Consider the following 26,104-nt stretch of genomic DNA (forward strand, 5'->3'; position numbering starts at 1 on the left):
GATATAAAGCTTATGGATGTGGATTTGGAACACTGTAAACATAGACCGGGGGTTGTTTGCTTATTTGAACTTCCAGTGTAGAAATACAGATCCTTGTTCTGTTAACTTACTATTTGAAGTTCAAATTTACTCAAATTTAAAGGCAGTCCAAACACTATGTACATCATCAGGAGAAGAAACACCAACACGAGTGCATATATTTGCAGTAACAACTTCCAAAACAAGAGGTAATATAATAAATAATCCCAACTATTTAACAAGAAAATATCATACTAATTCATTTTAGATATTGCCCTGGCCTATTCTTTACAGGCTTTCTATTAATGGTCCACGTTTTATTTTTTTATAGTATGTGCTATTATCTAAGTTTCAAAAATAATGACACATGTGATGTGCTTAGGGAAACATATTGTACTTCATTTAATAATATTAACTGTGATAACATTGTGTCATATTGCCCACCTGAATTTGAAAGAGGTAGGTCAGGGTTTTCAATATATGCTATTCTGTAATGGCTTTTTCTGAAGTGAAAAAATGTTTGGAAAGGAGGAGCTCCAGCTAGGCACTGCACCAATCCTGAAACCAAATGGGTCTTACTGTATGGTGCGCCATAGTCTGGAGCTTCAAAGAAGCCCCAAAGGACAAACTCAAAGCAGAAAGCCTCACAGGAATACCCTTTCCTTCCCTCGCTGGCCTTTCATCAGATCAGTGGTGTGAAGGAAGCCTGGACTCTTTGAAGATGTTATCAGAGGTGTCCTCTGATGACAATTACTCTGCCGTGCAGTGGGGGGACAAATACAATCAACCTATATACCACCATCCCTTCAAATATTTACAGGGCACAGGTATCCACAACTGGCCTCTGTCAGAGAGTTATTTGTCTTTTAGAGTCAGGAAAAATGCAGAAAACATACCTTTAACAGAAAATTACACAGAGGCCTCAAAAAGTGTAAAAAACATAATATCAGATTTTTTAGTATTCAATGTGTCCACTCTTAGCCTTTAGCAATAGAAGTTGGTTGCGTTTTCTGTGTATTTTTATGTATATACACACACACACACACACACACACACACACACATATATACATACATATATATGAATGGACCAATACAAAAGTAAAAGTGGATTGAAATTATTTAAAATCTCATTTTATTAACATACATACTGTACAACAATTAATATTCTGCATTGTCTCAAGGACAAAAGCCTCCATGAGCTACTCTCTAACTTCATCAGCAAGCCTTCATGGCCAGTGAATCATTGGATATGCCTCACTAGCCAGTAAATGAGTCGGTAAAATAGGTGATCGCTTTCAGTTACATGTGCGTGTAATTCACTGGCTGCCCTATTGAGGCTTCTAGAGAACGCTGTTACTACACATGTAGCTCTGTGTTCACTAATCAGCATCTAATACCATCTCTGCAGGCTGAGTCATTCCGATGATGATTTGTCCATTAACAACTGACCATCTCACTATTCGTCATTTCTATTAACCACGGGGTAAGAACACAACAAGTGCGTCATCCTAAAGTACTTTTATGAGTGGAAATTCATTAGATGGTGATGATAACCTTGAGTAATCATCACCATGGGCTCCTTTTAAAGTTACTGCATGCTAATGACCATCAGTCACATTCAATCAGAGATATCAGTCACAGGCAAAGTAGACACGTTATTCGTCCACGGAGAGAAGCTTTCAGCAAGTGATGGAAGTCAAATGGATTATGAGGGCCGTATATTACATCTTTCTTTTATTTTACAAAGCAATCATCATTCATTATTACATGACTTTCCCAATCTCTTTTTATCCCTCAGAATTAAACAGGCTGTTTTCATTGCTAAGACCTAAAGGGTGATACATGCAAATCTAAAATGATTTTTTCCCCTAATGTGATTGGCCGCTAGGCAAATGACCTCTGTTCTGATTGGCTGTCCTGTATTGTGACTCATTCTAAAAGCAGCCTGGGCTGAAACATTTCTTATAACATTAATGTGAATAGGTGGGAATAAAGTACCACAAATTGAATAGGTAGATATATCGCTGTTGTTGGAAGAAAACCTCGTATCACCAAAATGATAACTTTACATGAGAAGGAAAAAAAACAACTTTACTCTTAATGCAAGTCAATGGAATCAGACATATTTCCAAGTCATTTTGGGTCGTTTCTTTTGGTGCATTCTTCATGAAATTTACACACAATGTAAAGGGCAACAGGCATTTTCAAACTATGTAAAAAAAACCCGACAGAAATGGAGATACAAGGTTTTCTTCAGACAGCCGCGATATGTAAATGTGTTGGTTTGTGTTATGACATCACAAAAACATATGCTTTAATATGGTTGCTCTGTCTTTGAAGCTCAGTTTACTGTGAGTAGTACTTTTTGGGCACTCAAACAATGTTTACATACATCAAACTTAGAATATTTTATTTAAACATTTGAAACTTATGTTCTTTAAAGGGGAATTCTACTGATTTTACAAAATTAACTTAAACCTTACTTAAACCTTAAATATATAAAAAGCTATTCAAAATGGTATAATGTGGTATCTCTGTTCTAGATAAGTTTACATAGTTAGAATTTGTTATAGTTAGAATTAGTTATGTGTTTAGTTTTAGTCTAAAATGTACTTTTATGATACATGAATGGCAGAGAAGTACATGCAGGTTCATGCATGCAAAATAGTCCCTAAGGAAAACATATTTTTTTTCCCACTATTTTAACATTACCAACATTACTTATAGAAACTCAGAAGAATCATGTAGATTCCCAGGCCATTTTGAACAGTAAATAAAATGGCTATATTTGGTTTGTAGACAACATGACCCCTGGTTCCTATCACCACCACTGTAAGGTTATCTGAGTAGGTAAGTTTCCCTGCAATGAACCATTTGACATCTACTGTGAATGACATTGTTTACATCTCAACAACTGAACTATGCAGAAATTTTGAAAAATAAGTGCAGTTCCTTTTAAGTAAAATATTTGGATCAATCCAAAATTAGGGCAATATGGCAAAAATACCAATTTATGATATATTTTGTATGATATATGGTTTATTTATAAGGAACAGGAGAAAAAATGTGAAAAATAAAGTAAGAAAATTGCATAATGGCTTGATTTGTTACAATACAGCTCATACATATACTATACACTGGTTGCTGTTGTTTACAAGCTCCCCATTATTGGTTCTCTTACAATTGTTCTATATTCTAGTACTGACAATACCCACAAGATACTCATGAGCAAACACGTAAGGTGCTTGCTCAGTCTCACATTTATTACTGAAAAAAATATGCACACACACACATTTCCACACGTTTTTCTTCTCATCCTTACAAAGTCATTAGGCAACAGATGATAGGAGCCAGAGGGCCGAGTCAGATTACGAGGAGAAACATTTAAAAGGCTCTCGAGAGCACGTCAATATCATAACTCTGATTGGAGCAGCCAGGGGTGCGGGTGTCTAAGCTGAACTCATGTTTTATTCATGCCATTCTGTGCTGTCTCCAACCGGGAGGCCCCGTACAACCACCCCAGCAGGGCCAGGCTGGGATTAGCGAGCTGCTGCCTTGCTTACTTTAGTGCCTCCAAATCTCATTTTCTGATGAAATATATCACACTTTTGTTTGTCTTTCAAGCTGGGTAACGTGTGCACATGCATGAGTAATCTCAAGGGGGCAGAGACAGGGCTCGCACGCTGAAAGAAAGTGACCTTAGCCTTTACTGCAGAACCCCTGAGGAAGCTGCTTTGCTATTACAATTTACATAATGAGCTTACATTAGCCACTCAGAGGTGTTCATCAATTTACTTCAATTTCTGCAAGCCTAGACAGAGAGAGGACCATGTAGGGCTGCAATAAATGTTTGCTAAATAAAACTGTAAAATCATGTGCATAATCAATGCTTTATTTTGCAGTATTATGAAACCAGAAATAAACAAAGTATGCATTCTTCATTCCAACTTTCTGAATGCTAATTTAAGGTGATAATAAGGGTCTAAATGCCAAATGCAGTCAAATAAGTTTCCTACTGCTCTAAACTGGCTAGTTAGCATGCTCTCAGTCTATGTCCGATAACAAATGAAAAGAAAAACACACACACACTATATATATATATATATATATATATATTATGCAACTATATTGCATAAAACAATGTGTTTTTAATGTCATAAACACTATTAGCAGGCAGGACTAGGGTTGAGAACCCTGTCACAGAACGCTGAGACCAACATAAAAATGGCATATACTACACTGTTTCATATAATCATCATGTACATGCTGCGCCAGTCATTATGTAACAGTGCTTAATGTGGAAGCCTTTACTTCTTTAGCTGCCTCTGTTCATCAAACACACTTATGATGAGAATTATAAGTTCATTTCTGTTAGCGTGAATGAAATTTATTTACTTTGGATGTTCCAGTTTTACAGTGAATTATTTATTAAATATTTCAAATTAAAACCTAACTGAATATTACTGGATTTGCCTTTTAACAGCCCATTAGAAGGCTGCCAAGCTCCTTGCTAAACAAAAACAGGTTCTTAAGTAAGGTTATTATAAGGTTACTTTGGTATGTTTTCATGCTTCTGTATTTCATACACACAAAATTCTGTGACTGCAAACATACAAAGCCAGTTCCAAAAAAAATGGGACAGTATGTGAAATGATAATATCTCACTTGTTTACTACATACATATATATATATATATATATATATATATATATATATATATATATATATATATATATATATTCAGTAATTGCAAAACATTTTATCATAGTTTACAATATTATCACTATATTGCACACAAATAATGTCACAAGACTTTTGTTTGTCCTGTATTAAACTTAAAACAACACGTTATTTTCAAAGATCTATTCTGTTGTAACAGTCTGCTTCTGTTATTGTGCCTTTAAGACCGATTATATGTGAATTACCTTTGTTCTGATTGGCTGCCCTGTATTGTACTTTGTACAAATAAGCAGGTCTTATAACTTCAGTATAAATGGGTGGAGCTAAACTGCTGTAGACTGAATAGGTGGGTATATGTGAATATTTTGGTTTTTGTGACATCACAAAAACAGATTCAAAATAGGCAGTTTTTGTAGCTTAGCCTCGGTATATGAAATGTATAAGCTGAGGAGTCAATAGTACGTTTTGAAACCTTAAGGACATCAAACTTCTTTATTTCAAGAAAGTGAGGGGAAATGGACTTTAAGTGATTTGGACCCTTTAAAGTGCACCATGTCACATCCTTACACAGTATTAGTTGGATAGTATTTTAAGGAATAAAACGAAATAAAATATTCAATAGCCCTACCCTCAAAGCAGATGGGCAATAAGCGCATGCATGTTCATGCAAAAGTCATGTAATTAAAGCTGCTGTCTTGACTTGCAGTCTGGCAGGATGTCTGCAGAGAGCAGATACTGTTTGACGGCGTTTTTTGCGACTGTGACAGGAGAGAGCACGAAGCGGATCAGAGTTTGGGCTGGAGATTTTCCTGAAGCGCCACCGGGGAGCACATGGAAGGTTTTGCATACACAAACACACCTGATACCACATCTGAAGACTGTAAGAAATGCCTGAATAGAGGCCTCAGATGTATTAACTTGTCTTGGCAGATGTCTCGGCGTTTCACTTTCAGAGAGCAATACAGAATGCCAACATGGATAAACTAATTAAGCGTCAAAGTGATAGTAGCATTGTGGTGGGACTGCATGTAAAAAGCAGAGACTGGGGGCCAAGAAGAATTGAGAAATCATTCCTCTTCATTTAGGGCAGTGGGAAATGTCTCAGTATAAACTACTGAATTAAAAACAGCAGGAAGTAGTACTGCAGCACTCGTAATTACTCCCTCTCAGCCTAATTACAGGGTTTTCCTTTGACCGTACAATATCAAAACCCTCGCTGTACACTCACTGCAATCCTCAATACAGCTGCCTACTTTCTCAAAGGTGCAAAAGGGAAAGAAAAACTGGCAAAAAGTGATAATAAACATCTCATTTTAATGGCTATCAACTGATATTTTTCTTGGGAAGGTTCAAGTGCCTGTTTATATTTCTGATTACCAGACAGCTACTCTTGCTGTATGGAGAGCACCTCTAAACTCAAGAACACTAAATACTCTGCTTTGAATTTGAATTTGAACCTCTATTTATTAGCACTGTTAGCTCCCAAGTGATGCACCGGTGCCTTAAATTTTAATCATGTTTTTGAAGACAGTGTGAAGAGCTTTCCTGACTGATCTTATTGTCTTACTGAAGCATACCGTCCTACCAGATACTGAATACGCTTACAGCAGTGCAGGAAGGAAAGCTGCAATGCTCTTATGTTATTTGTCCCTTGGTTAAATACTTATCAATAGTCTGCACACTTGTCTGGTCTGTACAATATGTTACATATCATACATGTGTGCACAGGCCAAAACAAATTCCTTGTATGTGTAACATACTTGGTAATATAAAGTGATTCTCATTCTGATTCTGACTTTATTTACCACCTTTTATACTTTAAAAGTATCCCACGGCAGCTTTATAAAATATAAAACAGTAAATACAGTCAGGGACATAATGATTTGGATGTTGACAAAGTTACTGTTATTTTAAGTGTCTTCCACAGCATGTTGGAGACATATATGCCCCTGCCATAACACTACCTCCACCATGCTGGACAGATGAGGTGGTATGCTTTAGATCAGGAGCAAGGCAAGGCAAGTTTATTGACATAGCACCTTTCATACACTGCTGTCATTCAAAGTGCTTTACAAATGAGAAAATACAGAGTCATTTAAAAAGTAAAGCAAAGGAAAATAGAAATGAAAAACATGATTAAAACAAGATTAAAACAATAGATTAAAAAGAAAGAAATTAAATTAAAAATCAGTTTAGAAATAAAATTAGGATAAAAAATCAAATTGAAGATTAAAAATCTAATTAGGATAATAAAGTGACGTTACAGAGAGGGAGCAGTTCCTTCTCTTCTCCACACTCAATACTTCTCCTTCTATCATTCTGGCACAAGTTGATCTTTGTCTCATCTGTCCATAAGATGTTGTTCCAGAACTGCACAAGCTTTTTTTGGGTATTTGTCAGCAAACTCTAATCTGGTCTTCCTGTTTGAGGCTTACCGGTGTTTTCCATCTTGAGGTAACCCTTTATTTGCTCTGGTGAAGTCTTTTCTTGATTGTTGACTTTGACCCAGACACACCCACCTCCTGGAGTGTGTCCTTGATCTGGACAACTGTTGTGAAGAGGTTTTTCTTCATCAGGGAAAGGATTCCTCTGTTACTCACCACAGTTTTTTGTGGTCCTGGACATTTTGGTGTTTCTGAGCTCACCAGCGTGTATATATCCCTTTGTAATATTCTTTGTACACATGGTACCATATATTTTCTTGACATACAGCATTATGTAGCAACTCAAACCAAAATGCAAGCTTTACAGTAAGATTTCATAGAAACTTTTTTTTTTAAATATTTTATATTCATCTTAGAATTCATGTGTCTTCTACAGATTTTTAGGTAGTAATAGTATCTGGATTCTCAAAACAAAGTGAAACGGCTTCCTACCCACCCAGAGAGCAAGGCCGATTGTGTCCTCTTGGACTCCTGGCCACAGATGGCTGTAGCATCACCAGGGATCAAACTCACAGGGGGTAGCCGTGACAAAAAATACCTTTCTAACATTTCAAAGTTGAAGGCTGGAGTTCCGGACCTAGTATATCACATTTAAAGAGAAAAAAAAGACATCCTTGAATATATAGGCCTGCTCTGGGTTTGCCGTCACATCAAAGGAAGATTCCAGCATATTGTGGTCTTCATCTGACAATTTACTATTTGGATTCTGCCAAGTACATTAGTCATGGCCAATCTGTGGGAAGTAGGGCATGTAGGGAGCAGCTGTGGTGCAAGAGGACGAAGCTGAAGAGTCAATTGCCCATGATGGTCAGCAACATTGCAAAAGAGGAAGGGAGAGGCACTCATCTTGGGAGTTGAGTGTTGAGCATTCTGCCATTTGGACTCCAGCATGCTCCCACAAATCTTTAATGACCAATCAACAGTAAAATGATTCTTCCAGCCCTCCACTGACTTATACCATTCCAGGCTCTTTGAGGAGACTCTGGCATGGCCTTCTGGGCAAATGCTTTAAAATAATCCATCAGAATGTAAATCAAGGCCAGGATGTGAACAAAGGGGCTTTCATTAAACATACAGTGAACACTGAAAAGTAAAAATCAAGGGGATGTGCAGATATCTAAATTTTATTACTGTATGTGGTCAAAATGTAAAATGAACTATTTACAGAACAGAATTGCACTGCAAAAGACTTTTTTATGAGATGTGGGAAAGAGAAATTTCTGCCCATTAAAGGCACATTTTTAGCCAAATGTAGCCTCATGAGCTAGGCACTAAAGAGTTGCTTGATCAGAGCTTAAATCTTTCTTTATTCAGAACATTGCTTGTGCAATATGTATTTGTTTATCAATTAAAGTTTAATCACTTCAAATCCTTTTAATTGATTTTCACATTCCATGTGCAAATCCTAGAGGAAAAGCAACGTATAAAACAGCATGTCAAATGTGTGCTTTTCTTCCAGAGTGTTGCCATGATCATAACACTGTGCTACTGCTTTGACTGTTAGCACTGATCACATCAAGGAAGGGCACATTCAAAAGATGTAAAATTGAACATGCTGTTAAATCAGTGTGCAGCCAAGGCTGAAAATAAAACAGATGTCAGATGTTCTCGTCTCTCTTTATCGGTAATAACCATAGAGTGCGGTCTTTCTAAGCAAGGGAATACTTTAAATGCATGCTAAAGCTTTTCTCTAGCTTAAAAGGGACAACATGCAACCCAATTAAAAACATCCATTGCTATTGATAATCCCTCTCTCCATCATTCAATTAAAGAGATGCCACATATCATTTATTGTACAGATTGCTGTCTAGACAGTAGCGCACATCTGTAATGAATTTGCAAAAGTTCTTTGCATATCCTTACTGAACACTTAACAATGACATCATGCCATACATTTTGTTATCTAGGTCAAGGTAATTCTTTTAGGAATCTTTCTTATATGTTTACTAGAACAAATATTAGCCAGCTAGCCAGCAAGAACTTGTACTTAGCACTCAGCAGCAAATTTACTGCTATATAGGCCTTCAGTAACCACAGTGAGTCTGCTATATTTATTTTCACAATCCAGCAAGCTTAAATGTGAATAGGTGAGTTAAGCCAGTCACACTTTATATTAAGTGTTTGTAATAACTGTGTAGTTACACATGAACAACACATGCAACAACAGTGTAACTATTGGTGATGTGTTCACTATTACAGATGGATAACAGTAGTACAGCTTATATAAACAAGCATGTGTATCAACTTCAGGTTTTGCTTATGTAATTACACAAATGTATCTGCATAGTTGTAACAGCATTTTCCTTTATGTAATTCCATGTGTTATAAGGGTAGTTACATTTGCATAAACCACAATAAGAATTCTAATTATTTACAAAAGCTGTACTGGAATCCATCTGAATAAATGGACTGAATAAATCACCAGTAGTTACAATGCAGTTGCATGCATTGTTCATGTGTAACTACACAGTTATTAGACACAATATAAAGTGGGACCGTTCAGCCAACAAGCAAGTCTTACACAATAATATAAGCATACAGTGTTAAAGTGCTTAGTAGTATTGCAGATCCAGCTTTTAGATAACCAATAAACAACCCCAAAGAAGTAAGATCTATTCTTTTTTCCAAAAAATTGTTGTTGTTTGAACACAGTGAAAATGAAAGACCACAGTATGTCTTAATTGCACATCTGTTCATACTGCTTCCCAAACTCCTACCTTAAAGGAAATGACAAATTATACAATCTTATGAGGAGTCTAAGAACGACTAGTGGTGCATCAAAAACATGTATCTAATTTTCTCATCAATGGGGATAATTATGTGAAGAAACTTTTAATAGTATATTAATGCAATAAGCCACAAGAGGCCGTGGGTTACTATGATTTTATTACGGGAAGGTTGTTCTTAAAACTCCCTTCCTTGTGATAAAATCACAGTAACGCACAGCTTCAGGTAAGCTATTGCTTTCATAAAACGGCGGCTGACAAGAAATATGATTAATTACACACTTTTTCAGAAAATAATTTACTATTAATAATAATGAACATCAACAAATATTCCTCCAAGAGATGCAGTTCCTTTAGAGTATTGTGTCGTTGCTAAGCAACCATGGAGCGCTGAATGAGGAGAAGGTTTGGTTGCCCATCACTGTATACTGCGGTCATTTCATGATTTTTTTTTACTTTTTGTCATATAACAATGAACATATGATATAATGCAAACCTTTTACTTTATAAATTCTTTTTGATCACCAAATTAACACCCCAAGTCTTATTTAGCAGCGCTCCTCTTCTCGCGCTGGGGCTGACTCTCAACTGGCTTCCTGCTCCCTACAAAGTGCACTATCTAGGAATTTAAATACTGGATCCTGCACCCCAACGGTGCAAAATATAGCTAAGAAATAGTCATTTGGGACTCAGCCACATCCATACTCGATAAATGATGCACTACTTGGCTGTGGAGGCTAGAATTTCTAAACTTTCATAGCACAATATTTAGGGAGTACTGAGCCATTTGGGATTCAGCCTGGATTTGATGTGACTTCTTTTACAATGGCTTCGAATGTGGCTCAGCCAATCAGATGGACTTGAATATAATAATATAATATAGATGATCTATTACAAACCTTGTATCTCCATTTTTGTCACCTACACTGGGTCAAAATGTCATGGTGGTCCAATGGAAAAAATATTACAACACTGACTTCCATTGAAAGTTAAGAACATCTTTTCCTTCTTTCCTTCTTTCCTTCTTTTTTTAGGAGACATAAGGTTTTGCTCTGACAACGACGATGTATTTTCAACAAACAATATTTTATGCAGGAAGACAGGGTGTCGTTTTAGGTTCATGAAGTGCATTACATCTAAAAATGTGACACAAAAAAGCTGCTTCAGGCAGAATGGTCCACTTCTGTGTGAGTGTGCATGTTATACACAGACCACATAACCCTGAATCTGTGAGAGTGTGTTTATAGTCCATCAGGCAACAATGGTTTATAGAAGGTATGACAGACATGCAGATTGCACAAAGCCTCCAGAGATGGTGAGAAAACAGAAACAGAGAGAGACAGAGAGAGAGAGAGAGAGAGAGAGAGAGAGAGACAGAGAGAGAGAGAGAGAGACAGAGAGAGAGAATAATATGAAGTGGCCTTTCTATGTTCATATTATTATGCTTTCATTTAATTACATAGAACCATCATAGCTTGGAGAGCAAGTTGCATTTCTCTTTGCCAAGCACTTCATTGTTTGTCAATTTAGCCTATTTCACAAGAGTTAGAGAATAGCTACAAATCAAGGTCAAGACTTCCAAGTGGAGACATTTATGCACCATAATGCAAAACAAAAACAAAGCCAGGGTGCAGTAAAATACAGCAGAAAGTATTAATTAGCAACTGCCTACTAACTGGTGACCTAATTCATCACTTCAATCCATCTACAACACAGAGAAATGAAATGTTCAGCACTGCTGTGAATTAGCCTAATTACTTTTCTTTCTTACTATTCTTTCACGCCGTGTAATGCTCAGCTGGAGGTAGCTTTGGGTCAAGATAACCTGCTCCACTAGGCTGCAACTCAGCGGGCTGGAAAAGAGTGGTCATCTGAGCAATCATCACTTGGAGGTAAAATGTCTATTTCCTTCAGTCGACTTTCAAGTCTGGAATGGCAGGCCATGACTACTGATGCCAGCTTTAGATGATAGAGAAGCTAGAGAATGAGACTGATAGAAAGGGCAGTGAAAGAGTGAAGTGAAGATGGAGAAAATGGGCTCTGTACTGCAGAGAGCTCTGTCGGTTATGTAAGAGAGGGATAAACAGAAGGTGCTTCTGCAAAATAATGGGTCCATCATGATAGGTCAAGCTAAGATCAATAGAAGAACTCACTAGGAACATAACAGGAAGCCATTCTATAAGCTCTCCAGCCCCCAAAGAAAAGGCTATAGTAATAATATCATTGCATTAAGGGGGAATATTGGTAAAGTGGGACACTTCAGTTTGACCGTCTATACCTTCATATCGTTTTTACTTCAGTGATTAAAGAAGTGTGCTGAAGTATGGAGCTAAGTTTTTTAGGTTCTATGTTTAATACTCCATTTTAAAGCCAGCATCATGAAAATTAATAAAAAGTAAACTTTTATAGCAGTATAAAGTATTTTGTTGTGTTTATTATTTATTTACATGTCAACAATAATGATTACAGTTATTAGTAGTAAGAGCTGGCCAGTAGAGGTTTCCCTCCCCACTGGAAGGTTTTTCTCTCTACTGGCTCAAAGCTGTAAAACAAGCTGGACAGTTTTGATTTGAAAAGTTCTTCCACAGACACCCAGATATCAATCATAATCATAGTTTTCATTCATATTACAAACACAATTCATCATTAAAATATACTCATTGAAGCAGCACCCTCTGTATTTTTATAGTGTAAAATTAATTAATGTTAAGTGTCCCACTTTGACAGTAAAGGTGTTCCACTTTACAGTATCACACAAAACATTTTAAGGTGTGGTCTGCAGAGTTTTTATGAAGGGTCATCCTGCTTGTGATTTGTATTTCTTGCATTTTGTTTTTGAATAGTAAAAAGAGATTTTAAACTTTTAAAGGTATCCTGTGAGATCAGGAGTACCTAATCTTATCCATAAAGGGTTGATGTGGCAGCAGGTTTTCATTCTATGCAAGCTGAAGCGAACCTGATTCCACTTGGTAACCAGTTGGTCTCAGTCTGAACAACTGATTGTGTGTTCTGCTTGTTTGGCATGAAACCCTGGTGCCACACTACTCCACTGTGATTAAGACTGGACACCCCTGTGTTAGATTACATGACATGGGGATCATGGTAAATAGTGATATCACCTTAATACTAATACACGTTCTGTAGTGCTGTATAATGTCTTATAGCCATCTATAACTCCTGTGCAGTACCTTGTAGTAAATGATTTACTTTAAGGCTACGTTTCTGATTAACTGCCCAAATTGAATTGGTTGCTCACAGTGTCTTTTTAATGTGGCCTATATCTGATGAGAGTCTGAACAGATCATGCTGCAGAATTGACCCACATACTGGGCACATCCACAGACATTTATTGGGCAGGGGCTTAATTTAATTTTCAGAGTATTTCAACTACTTTTATCAAGAGAGACAGAGTTTTCCCAAGGCAGCCTAAAACACTAGCTTTCCTGCCCAAACAGAGATTTGTACTTCAGTCTCCAGCATACAAGGCTACTATGTATTATGCTAATTAGTATGAGCCAATGACTTTTGAAGCTCCACAGAGCCTCTCATAATCTCTGCTTTTTACAATAACACAAACTTGGTTGAGTAAGTTATTAGTACCCCTTACTGCCAAAACAGCCACATTATGAAATGTCTTACAGACACATATCAGTGGGATTTCCAGTGCCATGGTGAGGCATGTCAGAGTTACTGAAGTAAAATGTATATAGGTGCACTTTGTAGTTCTACAGACCGTAGTCCATCTGTTTCTCTGCATACTTTGTTAGCCCACTTTTACTCTGTTCTTCACCCTGTTCTTCAGTGGTCAGGACCCCCATGGACCCTCACAGAGCAGGTACTATTTGGGTGGTGGATCATTCTCAACACTGTAGTAACACTGATGTGTTGGTGGTGTGTTAGTGTGTGTTGCGCTGGTGTGAGTGGATCAGACACAGCAGTGCTACTGGCCACGTCAGTATTACTGCAGTGAACACTGAAGAACAGGGTAAAAGGGGGCTAACAAAGTATGCAGAGGAACAGATGGACTACAGTCTGTAATTGTAGAACTACAAAGCGCACCAATATAGTAAGTGGAGCTGATAAAATGGACAGTGAGCGTAGAAACAAGGAGGTGGTCATAATGTTATGCCTGATTGGTATAACATTATGACGGTAAATATATATATATATATATATATATATATATATATATATATATATAAAGATCAGATTTGGGGCACTTTTAATTGCAGTCTAAGCCTAAGAATCCTATAGAAATTCCTGTAGCATTACTACATGTAAAATGTAGGTTGAACAGTATAAATAGTTCTATAAGTTTTTTTCCCAAAATGTAGGTTAAATCTTAAAATTTACTATGAAATAATTGATCACATTAAGTGACCATTTGAAATAAATGCATAAAACCTTGATATTGCTGTGCTTTCAAAAAATTAAACAGAAATAATGAAAAAGAGAGAAATTATTGTGCAACCAAAGAGAGAAAACAGTTCGAGGTGCTGCTAATGGAGAACACAGGAAGAAGTCACTCTAAACAGTTAACCAAAAGGCAGGTTAAATCATATCAGTTCTTAATTAAGGAGGCCCATATGAGGCTGAGTTTCTTTGCCAGTTTTTTAATCAATCTAATCTGTATGCGTGACCACAAGAGAAATGGACTTGGAAAGGCGTCATTGCCATCTTGTGACTGCGATGGGCTTCTGCTCGAGCGGTTTTAGAGTAATGAGAGGTTGTTTTGATGAAAGGATCTCAGTCCTGAAAACAGGCTTTTCATGCTAAATCCTCTTAAGAAATAAAAGGATGAGAGCCAGATGACTCAAGGTTGATTTGCACCAGAGGGAGTAAAGTAAACTAGGTGTCTCTAATCTCCAGACACAAATTTACGGACGTACAGTCTCACATACACACACACATACACACACACACTCACACAGGTAGCCAGTAGCCTGTGAAAAATGAGAGATTCGTTTTCATATCGCCATGGCAACAGCACTCCCGTTCACACATGACACATTGCCCCTTTAAAAGCCTACTGAGTGCGAGTAACGTTCTATTCAACAGCGATCACATTTCATTTTTGTTTAAAAATAAAAAAGACACCAACATTAGACTCTCCCTTTTTAAAAGGCAATAGTACAGCCTAAATGGCATCTGATGCCTGAGGTGGAGAATGGATAGGTCTAACTGTTAAGTGCCTTGCATTTTCTGGTTTAATTTGCCAGCATGTGTCTTTGACCACTGCAGCGATCATGGCCATGAAGGCAATGTCAGATGTATGGACTCTCATTAGAGAACAGCTTGGAGAAGTAAGTCGAGCACACACACCAGCGAACAAACTAGGAATGTTTTTTCATCTGTGTGCAACACTCAAGTAATGAGCACAGATGACTCAATGGGTAGAGGAAAAAAAAACAAATTCACCCTTAATAATTCTCATATATCTCAGTGTTACCACAAAGTCAAATGTCAATTAAACACATTACGATGTTTTCAACATTTAGCCCTGTCAAAGACTGCATTAGAGCACTTAATTATTATTAATGCCATTGCACAAAGCCAGTCATTTCACTATGAAAATGAGGCTAAATTAGTTAACGGTCAATTACAGTGGCCTGCGCAGCATTTGAAATCAATGTACAAAGCCTTGATATGATTATGTATTCAAAGGAAATAGAATAAATAAAATAAGCTGCCAATTGCTACCGATTATTATGCCTAGTCTGTTTTGGCATGATAGCAAATGTACTGTATGATATCATCCACTGGTGCAGCTCCATGGTGGAAAAAAACATGATTAGATATTGTTTAGCACAGGGGCGATCTTTGCAATAGGCAAAGTTAAGAGGCCACCTAAATACAAACTAGATATACCGTCCATGTTGATATTAATTAACTTACTCTGAAATGTATATATATATATATATATATATATATATATATATATATATATATATATATGGGTCATTCTGCAGAAACATCCATTTTTGTGTCCCTAGCTTTTATAGATATATTACACTTAAAAAACATGTTAGGGTTACAATTTCTTTATATTTCAAACTAAAACAATAAGCAGTTATTTTAACAATTACACCTTCTTGAGCCATCAATTTAGCAATATTGGTTTTTAAATCAATTATCTAGAATTCCAAGCACCACAGAAGAGCTCGTCCTCACTGTCATGTGTAAAGGGTGAGCACCATATTTTGAAGAAAAAAAAACCACATTTTTATGCAATTTTAACTACAATAATCTATACATGACCATGGCATATATAAATTAAATGACATAAAGGAAACAAATGCCAAATTAATATTATAAAATATATAATGAAAGTTATGGTCCCCAGGAGTCGTGTCACTGGTGTCTCTTATTTTGAAATAAAATAAGAAAATCTCTTATTTTGAAATAAAAATCACACTGATGACATCACTTGACTTCCTTTTACCTATTTTCTGAAGATCTATGAAGAAAAGCACATGGTAAGCCCAGTCTTTTCAGTTATCAGAAATTTTCTCATTTAGCTCATGATTTCATGTGATGCTTTTGGTTGAAGTCACTGGTGATAGTTAGGTAATTGTGAAAATGTAGAATACAAATGGATTAAATTACATATTTTAGTGGATATTCCATGATTGATTACATGGTTTGATGCTCTGTAGTAGCCATTTTGTAAAATGCATTTTTCATTTTTTATATATGTATGTATATATATATATATATATATATATATATATATATACACACACACACAAACTCTTCTGAAATTCTTAAGAGTGAAATCTAATTGAAGTATATTACCATTCATATTTTTAGTTTTAAAGTTCACCTAAGTGATTAGGAACATTTAAATGATCAGCTATGGCTTCCTAATTCACTGAGGAATATATATGAGATGAAACACAAGCCAAATTCCCTCAGTCATCCATCACTATGAGAAAGACCAGAGAAAACAGCAATGATGTACGAAAAATCGTTGCATGGCTACATACCTGATTTTATACACCTATTAGCAATGGGTGTGGCTTAGACACCTGAACTCAATAATTAGCAGGGATGTCCACATACTACAGTGTTTTAGATATATCGACTAGAATCAATATTATTTCACTTTCCAAGACATTTTTGCAGTGTAGATGTTTGTGCCCACTCGGGAGCACAGAACCTCAACTAATTACAAAATATGTATCCGGGGGCCCTATTCTTTTGCCTAGAGCCCCAGAATCATTAAACCCCCCCTGACTCAGCATTCTGAAAACTGTAAACATGCAGATGAATATCAAGAAAGCACTCATAATTATCCTTCTGGGCTTTTAATTAACCACTATGGATGCACTGATCCCACTTATTTTCTCCCGAAACAGATTCTGATTCCTGAACTCAGCATATCAGCTGATACAGAAGTACCAGTCCAATATCAGGGATGTCTTATTCAGTTAAACATCTATATACAGTACTGTGGAAGTCAGAGACCACCCTTCATTTATTTAATTTCCAGTCAACATAGCCATTAAGTACAAGTTATTCGTTTTTCAGGAGATATTTCTGAGGAGATACAAGATAATACTGTCACGCCTCCCGCAGGACGCCTCCTTTTTCTGTTCTCTTTCTCCTGTGGGATCAGTTTGGCTCACTTTCTCGCTAATTCCAGGTTGTTTAGGTGTCCTTCTGTCACAGCTGCCGACTGAAAAGCTTCCTCAGTGGTAACGACAGTTTCGGAATTTAGTGTAAGGAGCTGGAGAGCGAACTGCTGGCTGTGCAGCGAGTGAGCGGAGTTCGTCACTCTGACGTATCAAAAAGCTGTTTGCTAAGGAACTATAATTTGGTGGAAGGAACTGCCAACATTAAAACATATTAAATGCTGCGTTCACAGCCCAATTTATTTGTTTCTTACTTTATTTACTTAACTGTTGTATAAAAGCAATAGAACACTCGAGGTCATGTGTTACTGCGACCAAATCACAGCCGTGATTTCGCGATAGCACACTCCCTCTCATGTTCTATTGCGTAATTTAAGCCCATTTATTGCCAACCTTCCTTGTTGCATAATGAACATTTTGTCTTTGTGAAGCCTTTTTGTGTGTGACCTTTTTGTGTTTTTTGACCTACCCTTTTTCGTTTGTTTGCTGTGATTATTCTGAACTTGGACTGGTAAGTGGTTTCACTCCCTGATGTCTCTTTGGTTATGGTTATTAAGCTCTCTGTTTTGACTTTGGACTGTTATGACTACCTTCCTTGTGATTCTCCTAAACCTCTAAGTAAGCTACTAACTAAGGAAGGGGAAAGTCAAAAGAAACTAAATGAAAAAAAACAGGAGTTTCCAAATGTTAAAAAAGTAAAGATACAAAGAAAATGAGACTCCTAATAACCGTGCAAAACCTAGTAGACCACTGAAAGTGTCAGCATTACATAAACAGCACTAAAAGCTTTCATCTTTGAGATATCCGCTCTTGCATAAGATCTGAAAAAGAAAGCCATTAATGAAAAAAGGATTGACCACCCCAGAGTCCAGACCTCAATATCACTGAATGTGTCTGGGGAGAGCAGCAGGAAATGCAACTAACTTCTTCGCCACAACTTTGGAGGTATAGAAAATATCCTTGCAGATTTCTTTAAAAGCTGAAAGCAAGTCTCCTGAAAAGAATAAAAGCTGTAATAAAGGTAAAGGGTGGACATGCTAAATACTGGAAATATTAGTATTATACCTAGTATTGGAGGCTTGTAATTTTCTGTTAAATATATGTGTTCTGGCTTTTTTGACAAGCTATTTTGACTAAAAACTGAATACACAAAAGTGTGGTCTATGACTTATGCCCAGTACTGTACTTCACTGTGTGGCATTGCTTGGGATCATTTTTCCATGTGTAAGGCAACAAGAGGCTGTAATAATTTCCTAATCAAAAAGAAGGAAAGCAAATACATAACATAATAAGAAGTAGTTAAAAGTGTATGAGTCATGCACATTATAAAGACAATGACTAAGAAAACATATTGAGTGTTAATATGTTACAGTCAAAGAACAGTATTGGAGTCAATACCAATCTACAGTACTGGATCAGCGCATCACTACTGACCACCTGCTTTTGCTGTACCCATGCTGGGCTATTTATTCCCACACTGTTTACACAGATCTGGATATTGCCGCTATATAAACATACATAAGTCTATTGTCTGGGCAGCGTTTGTGTTACTGTGTGGGTGCTCAGGATATGCGTGATAGGTTCTCTGTCTAGAACACAATGCACTGTTGATTTCAGTTACAGAGGGGTCAGTGTCTTCTGTGTAATTTGCATGTGTCCTCCCTCTTCACAAATTGGCTTCAGCCTTCTGACTGCATTTACATACATTCATTTGCCATGCTCATACAAGAAGATGGATTTGCTAAGCCAATCAGTGTTGCCTTTTGTATCTTGATTATTAGGTGTGTGATGGAAAGTGTACATGGCTGGACTCCACCGCTACCAGACAGCGCTCCTGAGTTTGCAACTAAAGACAGACATAAGCAGACTGCTATGAATACACACATGGGTAGCTCATAGCCTGTAGCTCTCACATACCAACATAGAAACAAGACACACAGATCATATTCTGTCCACACTGTTCATCTGTGGCCTGATCTAAATGGAAAAACAATCTGTCTAAAGAGAGGCACACCCAGCTCAGATTAGGGTCGGGCCTTCCAGCTGCTGACCACTGGCCTCATACAACCTACACACAAACCTAAAAACAGCCACTAAATCAACAGATCATGCAGATGTCAAACAAGTTAGGGGGATACATATGTGCATGGATTAGAGGGAGGATTCTAATCCATTCATACAAGAGATGCTTTCTACCAAACTGGTTCAAAGTCAGTCAAAAACACATTTTTTAACTGACTTAGACTTTCAACTACAATCCTTATGCTTTGAACAACTCTATACCTTAATTATGTTTCTTTAATTACAACAAGTCAATGAACATTCCATTTTGTCATTACCAAAACAATCATAACACTACCGAAAGTTTACCAAATGTTTCAGTACTGATGGTTTCGGTAGGGACAATTTTAGCTAATTTTAAGCATAAGTCAAAAATGCTAGCCAGTACATGACACCTTTGAACAGTTGTGCACATATAAAATACGTTTTAATAAAACACAAAAGTTTACTTATTTGCAGAAAATATTTTGGTAATGACAATTCAGTAGTGTTTCAGTAGTGACAATGCTGATTTTCAGACTTTGGGACACATTTACTTCAGAACGATGGGATCTAACTGTTCACCATGTGGCCATGATAGATAGGGATGCAGCCTCACTTCCTGCTCTAAAATGCAGGTGTGTGGCTAAAATAAGGCTCTGCCTGTGGACTCAAACTCTTTGTGTTTCGGTACTGACATTAAAATATAGGAAAGCATTTCTAAATAAAGTTTTTTTAAAAACATGTTGAAAAATTTGTTATTTTTACAAGTTGAAATTTCGAAGTTAGGGGTTGTAGTTAGCCACCTCCCCATAGACAGTACCCTATTAATGATGATTTTGTTGATACGTTTAGTTTTTTACTATCTCAATGAATGCCTTGGGTTTAAATAGATCATAACATAATCATTGTGGGATTGCAATTTGAACTGATTCAATAGAATGGTCCATATTCATAATATGCTCACATTTCTTACAAATCAGATATAAACATGCACTCTATTGTATTTCTGTAATTATATACTGCACATGTATGCATTACTGTAATAGCAGTAAAGGTCTTAGATTGACAGACCATATTATACTGTTAATGATAGCGGCTTTAATTACTGACATCTGATAGTATTTGGATGACTTAGACTTACAAATAATTCTAAAAATTAATTGTTAAAACCAGTTAATGCAAGCCAGCCAAACAACTACACTGCATTAGATAGTTAGTATACCTAGCTAGCTGACTCATTATGTTAAAGGGGATTTCCACCATTTTTTTTTCAAAATTTCTTTGTAATTCAATTAAATGTAAACAAAGTCATTCAGAATGGTTTAATGTGAAATTAATTACTGACAAAGGTTTTTTTTACAGTGGTAGTGAACCAGGGTTTGTAATGTCCACAACACAAACACAGCCATTTCTATTTACTATCCCAAACCACCAGTGAATCTACACTAGTCTCAAAGTTTTTACATGTAATGATTATAATGATAAAATGCAGTTAAACCCCCCCCCAAAAAAAATAAATGAATAAATAAAATAAAAAATTGGGGACTATTTTGCCTCACAACGCCTTCATGTACCTCTCTGCCATGAATGTGTGTATCTCAGTTATCAGGCAGAGTATTCAATACAATTTCATGTAAAAATGAATGTGAATTAGCTTTCACGTGCCTTTTTAGAGGCATTACACGCTTCAGACATCTAGTTCCTATCACTACCACTGTAAACAATTCAGACTCAGTTTCTCTAGAACAAAACATTTTATATTAAACCGCTCTGAATGAATTTGATTGTATCTTAACCATTTATTGTGCAGAAAAATTTGCCCTTTAATGATAGGGGCAGATAAGACATTGGATACCTTCATTTTTCTGCCGACTGCAAGATATTAAAATTGTTTATGACCAAAACAATAAATGCTGCTTGTAAATGTTTGTCAAAACGAAGAAACAGCTTCTATTTTGGGAAGCTAGATATATACTGGAGTGACCCCCTAATGGCGGAAGGCGTGGTCATGCAGAGTGGCGCTGTGCGGGGCCTCGTGAGAGCGCTGTGGTTGCAGTAAGCAAGAGACTTTAAACTGCAAATAGTTTGACTGTGCGGACATTAGTAGGCAGCTGTAGTTGTCAGAGTAACTCAATCCGTGGAGGCTGGGCATTGTGTGTGAGCTTTACACCCTTCACGTGTGTCATGCCCCCCCACATTACCCCAGCTTGTATTTCGTGTTGGGGTTAGCGCTTGCGGCGGGTCTCCCCTGCTGTATGTTAATAAAAGAGCACTCGTTTGAAGTGCTATACTTATACTTGCGATATACTAGTTAAATCTGTCCTCACAAAATGTACATTGAAAGTTTTCCAATAAAAAGTGGGGGAGAAATGCATGTTTGCTACTGCGTTAACAGAAGTGATGGGTACGGGTGCTCTAATTGCTCCATGGCCCAAGCACCTATGGGTCCAATGCATACATGAATTCACATGAGTAACTTTAGATTAAATTTTGAATGTATGCTTATTCTTGCATTAAACTTCGGTTGTACTGACATATAGTTGGCACACTGAAACCTTTTCTTCATTTATCTAAAACCTCTGTGGTCTCTTTCACCTAGTCTTTCATCTAGATTGCTCAGACCTGATTCAGCTTAAAGCATTAAGGCCAGCTTTAGTCTTCCAGACATGCCAACATTGTTAGTCCTGAAATATTCTACTTGCAAACACAATTAATCCCTGTTTTGTCTACGTACCTAAATAGTATTCAGTCACTAGTGAATGTCAGCCACAGGAGGCTGCTTTTCTCATTTGGTTCCTCTGCAGGGTATTTTTTTTTTCTTATCACATCTTAATTTGTTCTTGCTTCTGTCACCTTCACTTGTACAAAGAGATCTGAGCCAAGAACTGCTTGAACTTTGTCTTCTGTGAAAGTCATGTGAGTGCAAGTATTGCTTTTCACATTTATTTTCAGCCGGATTTATCTTTCAATTAGCTAATGTTAATCTTAATGTGTTAAGCCTTGTATAAGTAAATTTTTACAGTTATGTGTTATTCATGATCTCGGGACCAGCCCACAGGCACTCTCTCACACACACACACACACACACACACATAGAAAGACGCATATTGATGATTAAACTCACTTAGCTCAGCGATGCTGCCCACGCGGGTGGCCAGCAGAGACTGTTCGATGGTCCGGAGTTCAGCCTGGCTGAAGGCATGGCCTTCTCCACTCTTCCCTGCTCTCTGCTGGTCTCGGTGCAGGTTCAAGCTGTCTGGCAGGCTCAGAACACCTAGGGTCAAAGAACCAGGAGATTAGACAGTCCTAAAACATCTCATTTAAATGCATGTATGTATCACTGTTTAAATGAAAAAGACCTGGCTTGTAACTCACTCATGTTTAGCAGCCTGACAGTTCTCCACTAGGGGGAGCTATTAGCACTCAAGTCATTGTGTGTGCACCAGGGGAAGGGAAAGGAAGAAACTGATATGAACCCATACAAGCAGAATCTCATAAATGTTTGTATGTTTGCAGTCACAAACAAACCTATCCAAATTTTCTTTGCGATCTAAACATTTCCACCTCTATTCGTATTTCTCCATTGCTTTTACCAAATAGCTTGACTTTATTAATGTAGCTCAAAGCAACAGCTTGTGTATTTTGCATATAAGACTGCAAACTGTGCCTACCAACTGCGCATGCTTGAGAGCCACAAGGTGTTAAAGTTGCAGTAAAATAATGGATCCATCAACAAGCTCAAGACAAAAAAGAGAATAAAAGTTGAGTGATGAAGAATTGTTAATAAAAGATCTTTTCACCAGAACATTCTACAGAGGAGTTATTCTACTAAAGCTAAGTAAACTGAATTTGTGAAACAGTAGCCCAAACTGTGAGCGCATAACATGGCTTCATCATGGCACACTTTGTTCTGCATCTTGTGACACACACACAGCAAGAGTACTTTATTTGGAACATCTCCTTGTTTCTACAGTCATTGTCCATTTTATCAGCTCCACTTACCATACAGAAGCAATTTGTAGTTCTACAATTACAGACTGTAGTCCATCTACTTCTCTGCATACCTTGTCAACCCCCTTTTACCTGTTCTTCAATGGTCAGGACCCCTACAGGACCACCATAGAACAGGTATTTTTAGGCGGTGGATCATTCTCAGCACTGCAGTGACATTGACATGTTGCGCTGGTATGAGTGGACCAGCAGTGCTGCTGGAGCTTTTTAAACACGTCAGTGTCCTGCAAGAATAGTCCACCTACCAAAAATGTCTAGCCAACAGCATCTTGTGGGCTGCATCCTGTGACCACTGATGAAGGACAAGAGCATGACCAACACAAACTGTGCAGCAGCAGATGAGCTATCGTCTCTGACTTTACATCTACAAGGTGGACTGACAAGGTAGGTGTGTCTAATAGTGTGGACACAGCCCAGCAGCACTGCTGTGTCTGATCTGCTTGTACTGGTGCAACACACACTAACACACCACCACGTCAGTGTCACTGCAGTGCTGAGAATTATCCACCATCTAAAAATACCTGCTCTGTGGTGGTCCTGATCTTTGAAGAACAGGGTAAAAGGGGGCTAACAAAGTATGCAGAGAAACAGATGGACTACTGTCTGTAATTGTTACACTACAAAGTGCACCTACATAGTAAGTAGAGCTGATAAAATGGACAATGATTGTAGATACAAGGAGGTGTTCCTAGTGAAGTGCTCAGGGAGTGTACAACTGATCCTAAGAGCTGAAATAATGTTATTTTTTTGGTGAATATTCTTTTGTTTCTCTGTTTTGCTACTACATCTGCTGCCATTGTTAAGGGCTCAAGGGAAAGGGCAACGTGAAGGTGAATGAAGCTTAATTTAATTTGCCGCAAACTGCAAACGCTTAGCAAGAGAGACAGCATAATCATGTTTCAGAGGAAACCAAATGTAGTGTTAAAGGTTTTACCAAAACAGCCAAAAATACAGGCATTACTGCTCAAGCAGGGAACCCCAGTCTCCAGTTTACAAGGCTGTAACATTTCCTAGGACGTGTGATTGCTGGGGAACAGTGAGTAATAACTCCATTTAAGAGCTCTGTAGAACCTGGCATAAATCCCTACTTTGTACAATAACAAAAACTTGGTGTAGCAAGTAATTAGCACCACCTAATGCAGACATTGTGTGATGCTTCCTTAAAGAGATTTTTTTGGTGGTGTATCAGCAAGATTTCCAACACAGTAATCACCCATGTTTGTGTGGCAGATCACTGAGGTCAAAGCCACAGGAGGCAGTCCTGCACTGTGAGGAGGCGCCCAAGAGCAATAAAGCTTGTGAAAGAGGGCTCCTGTACAGTCCAACGGCAAAAAAAGAGGGGCCTTGGGCCTATATGTGCATGTGACTGCTTGAAGCTCCTATATCATGAAAAACACATTTTCCCTGCATGTTTGGAATAAAAGAGTTTGATGTACAATAAATACTGTTAAAGTTTTAAACTCTTCACTCTGCAGTACATATAGTCTATATATGTAAACTAAGCTCTAAATAGTGCCTGTTTTGAGTAGTTATTGTGATGTAATTAAAAAAACAACATATTTACATATATCCACCTATTCTGCCTACAGTGGTTTAGCTCTGCCCATTTACTTTGAAGTTATAGGGAGCATTTCAGTCTGGATTAATTTTTGAATGAGGCACAATACAGGGCAGCCAATCAGAACAGACATCATTAACACACATCAGTCTTAAAGACATAGTAAAAGAAAGGCTGGAGGCATGTAAAGATGAATTATGACCATTTTTGGTATGTAAACCCACAAAAAAGGAAACATGCTTTTGAAAGTACCACAAATTCATGCCTGATCTTAAAAATGAGAGAAAATTACATGCTAAACTGTTCACCAGTTGCTCAAACTTTAGTAAATCCCTTCAATTTTCTGTGCAATACTCCCACGGTTTGCATGATCCTCTCTCAAATGCAGAAGAAACACATGTTGCATTTTCATACACATGGCCCATAAACTGGTGCGAAAAGGTTAGTACGTCTGACCCTGAAACTATTTAGGCATTTTAACAAGAACTCATAATGCCGAATGCTTCTGATCAACATTCCCTTAAAGACTGTCCAATCATTTGCATGTATTTGATATAAAAGGCTTAAAACTATACTATACTTACCATATGTAACATTTAATGCTCCAACCACCAACAACTGTTTACTGACACAGACAACATTCCCTCAACCAGATTAATGATACATAGCTAAGTTGGGAAGATGATCACAGGCAACAAAGCACCCACACAGTACTGAGAGTGGTGCTCCACTTCAATCACACTTTGTGTCCTTGTTAAGAAACTCTCTGCAGTTTAAAAAAAGGAGCCAAATAGAGTAATTTGACATGGTACCATATAAGAACCTAGAACTTTTGATAGATGGTTCCTAAAGGACCCATTTCGCTTCTTTTTTTGCATTTTACTTATTTTCTTGAGGTCCACCTGTTACATTTGTTTGGTTTTATGTAGCAAATACAGTCGCAATTCATTTTTACTTGACCATGTTACAATCTCCTTATTCCTTAGGC

The 26,104-nt window shown here is 37.4% G+C and overlaps 1 protein-coding gene across 1 annotated transcript in view; it reads right to left on the minus strand.

Moving 5' to 3' along the window:
* LOC118812521 (ankyrin repeat and BTB/POZ domain-containing protein BTBD11-A) overlaps positions 1-26,104 on the minus strand; it is a 265,349-nt gene that overhangs the window by 67,602 nt on the left and 171,643 nt on the right. Inside the window, exon 2 of the mRNA XM_036577596.1 lies at positions 22,672-22,821. Within this exon, the coding sequence (XP_036433489.1) occupies positions 22,672-22,821 (150 nt within the window). The remainder of the gene's footprint in view (positions 1-22,671; positions 22,822-26,104) is intronic.

Source organism: Colossoma macropomum, unplaced genomic scaffold (assembly GCF_904425465.1).
Source record: "Colossoma macropomum unplaced genomic scaffold, Colossoma_macropomum, whole genome shotgun sequence".
NCBI lineage: Eukaryota > Metazoa > Chordata > Actinopteri > Characiformes > Serrasalmidae > Colossoma > Colossoma macropomum.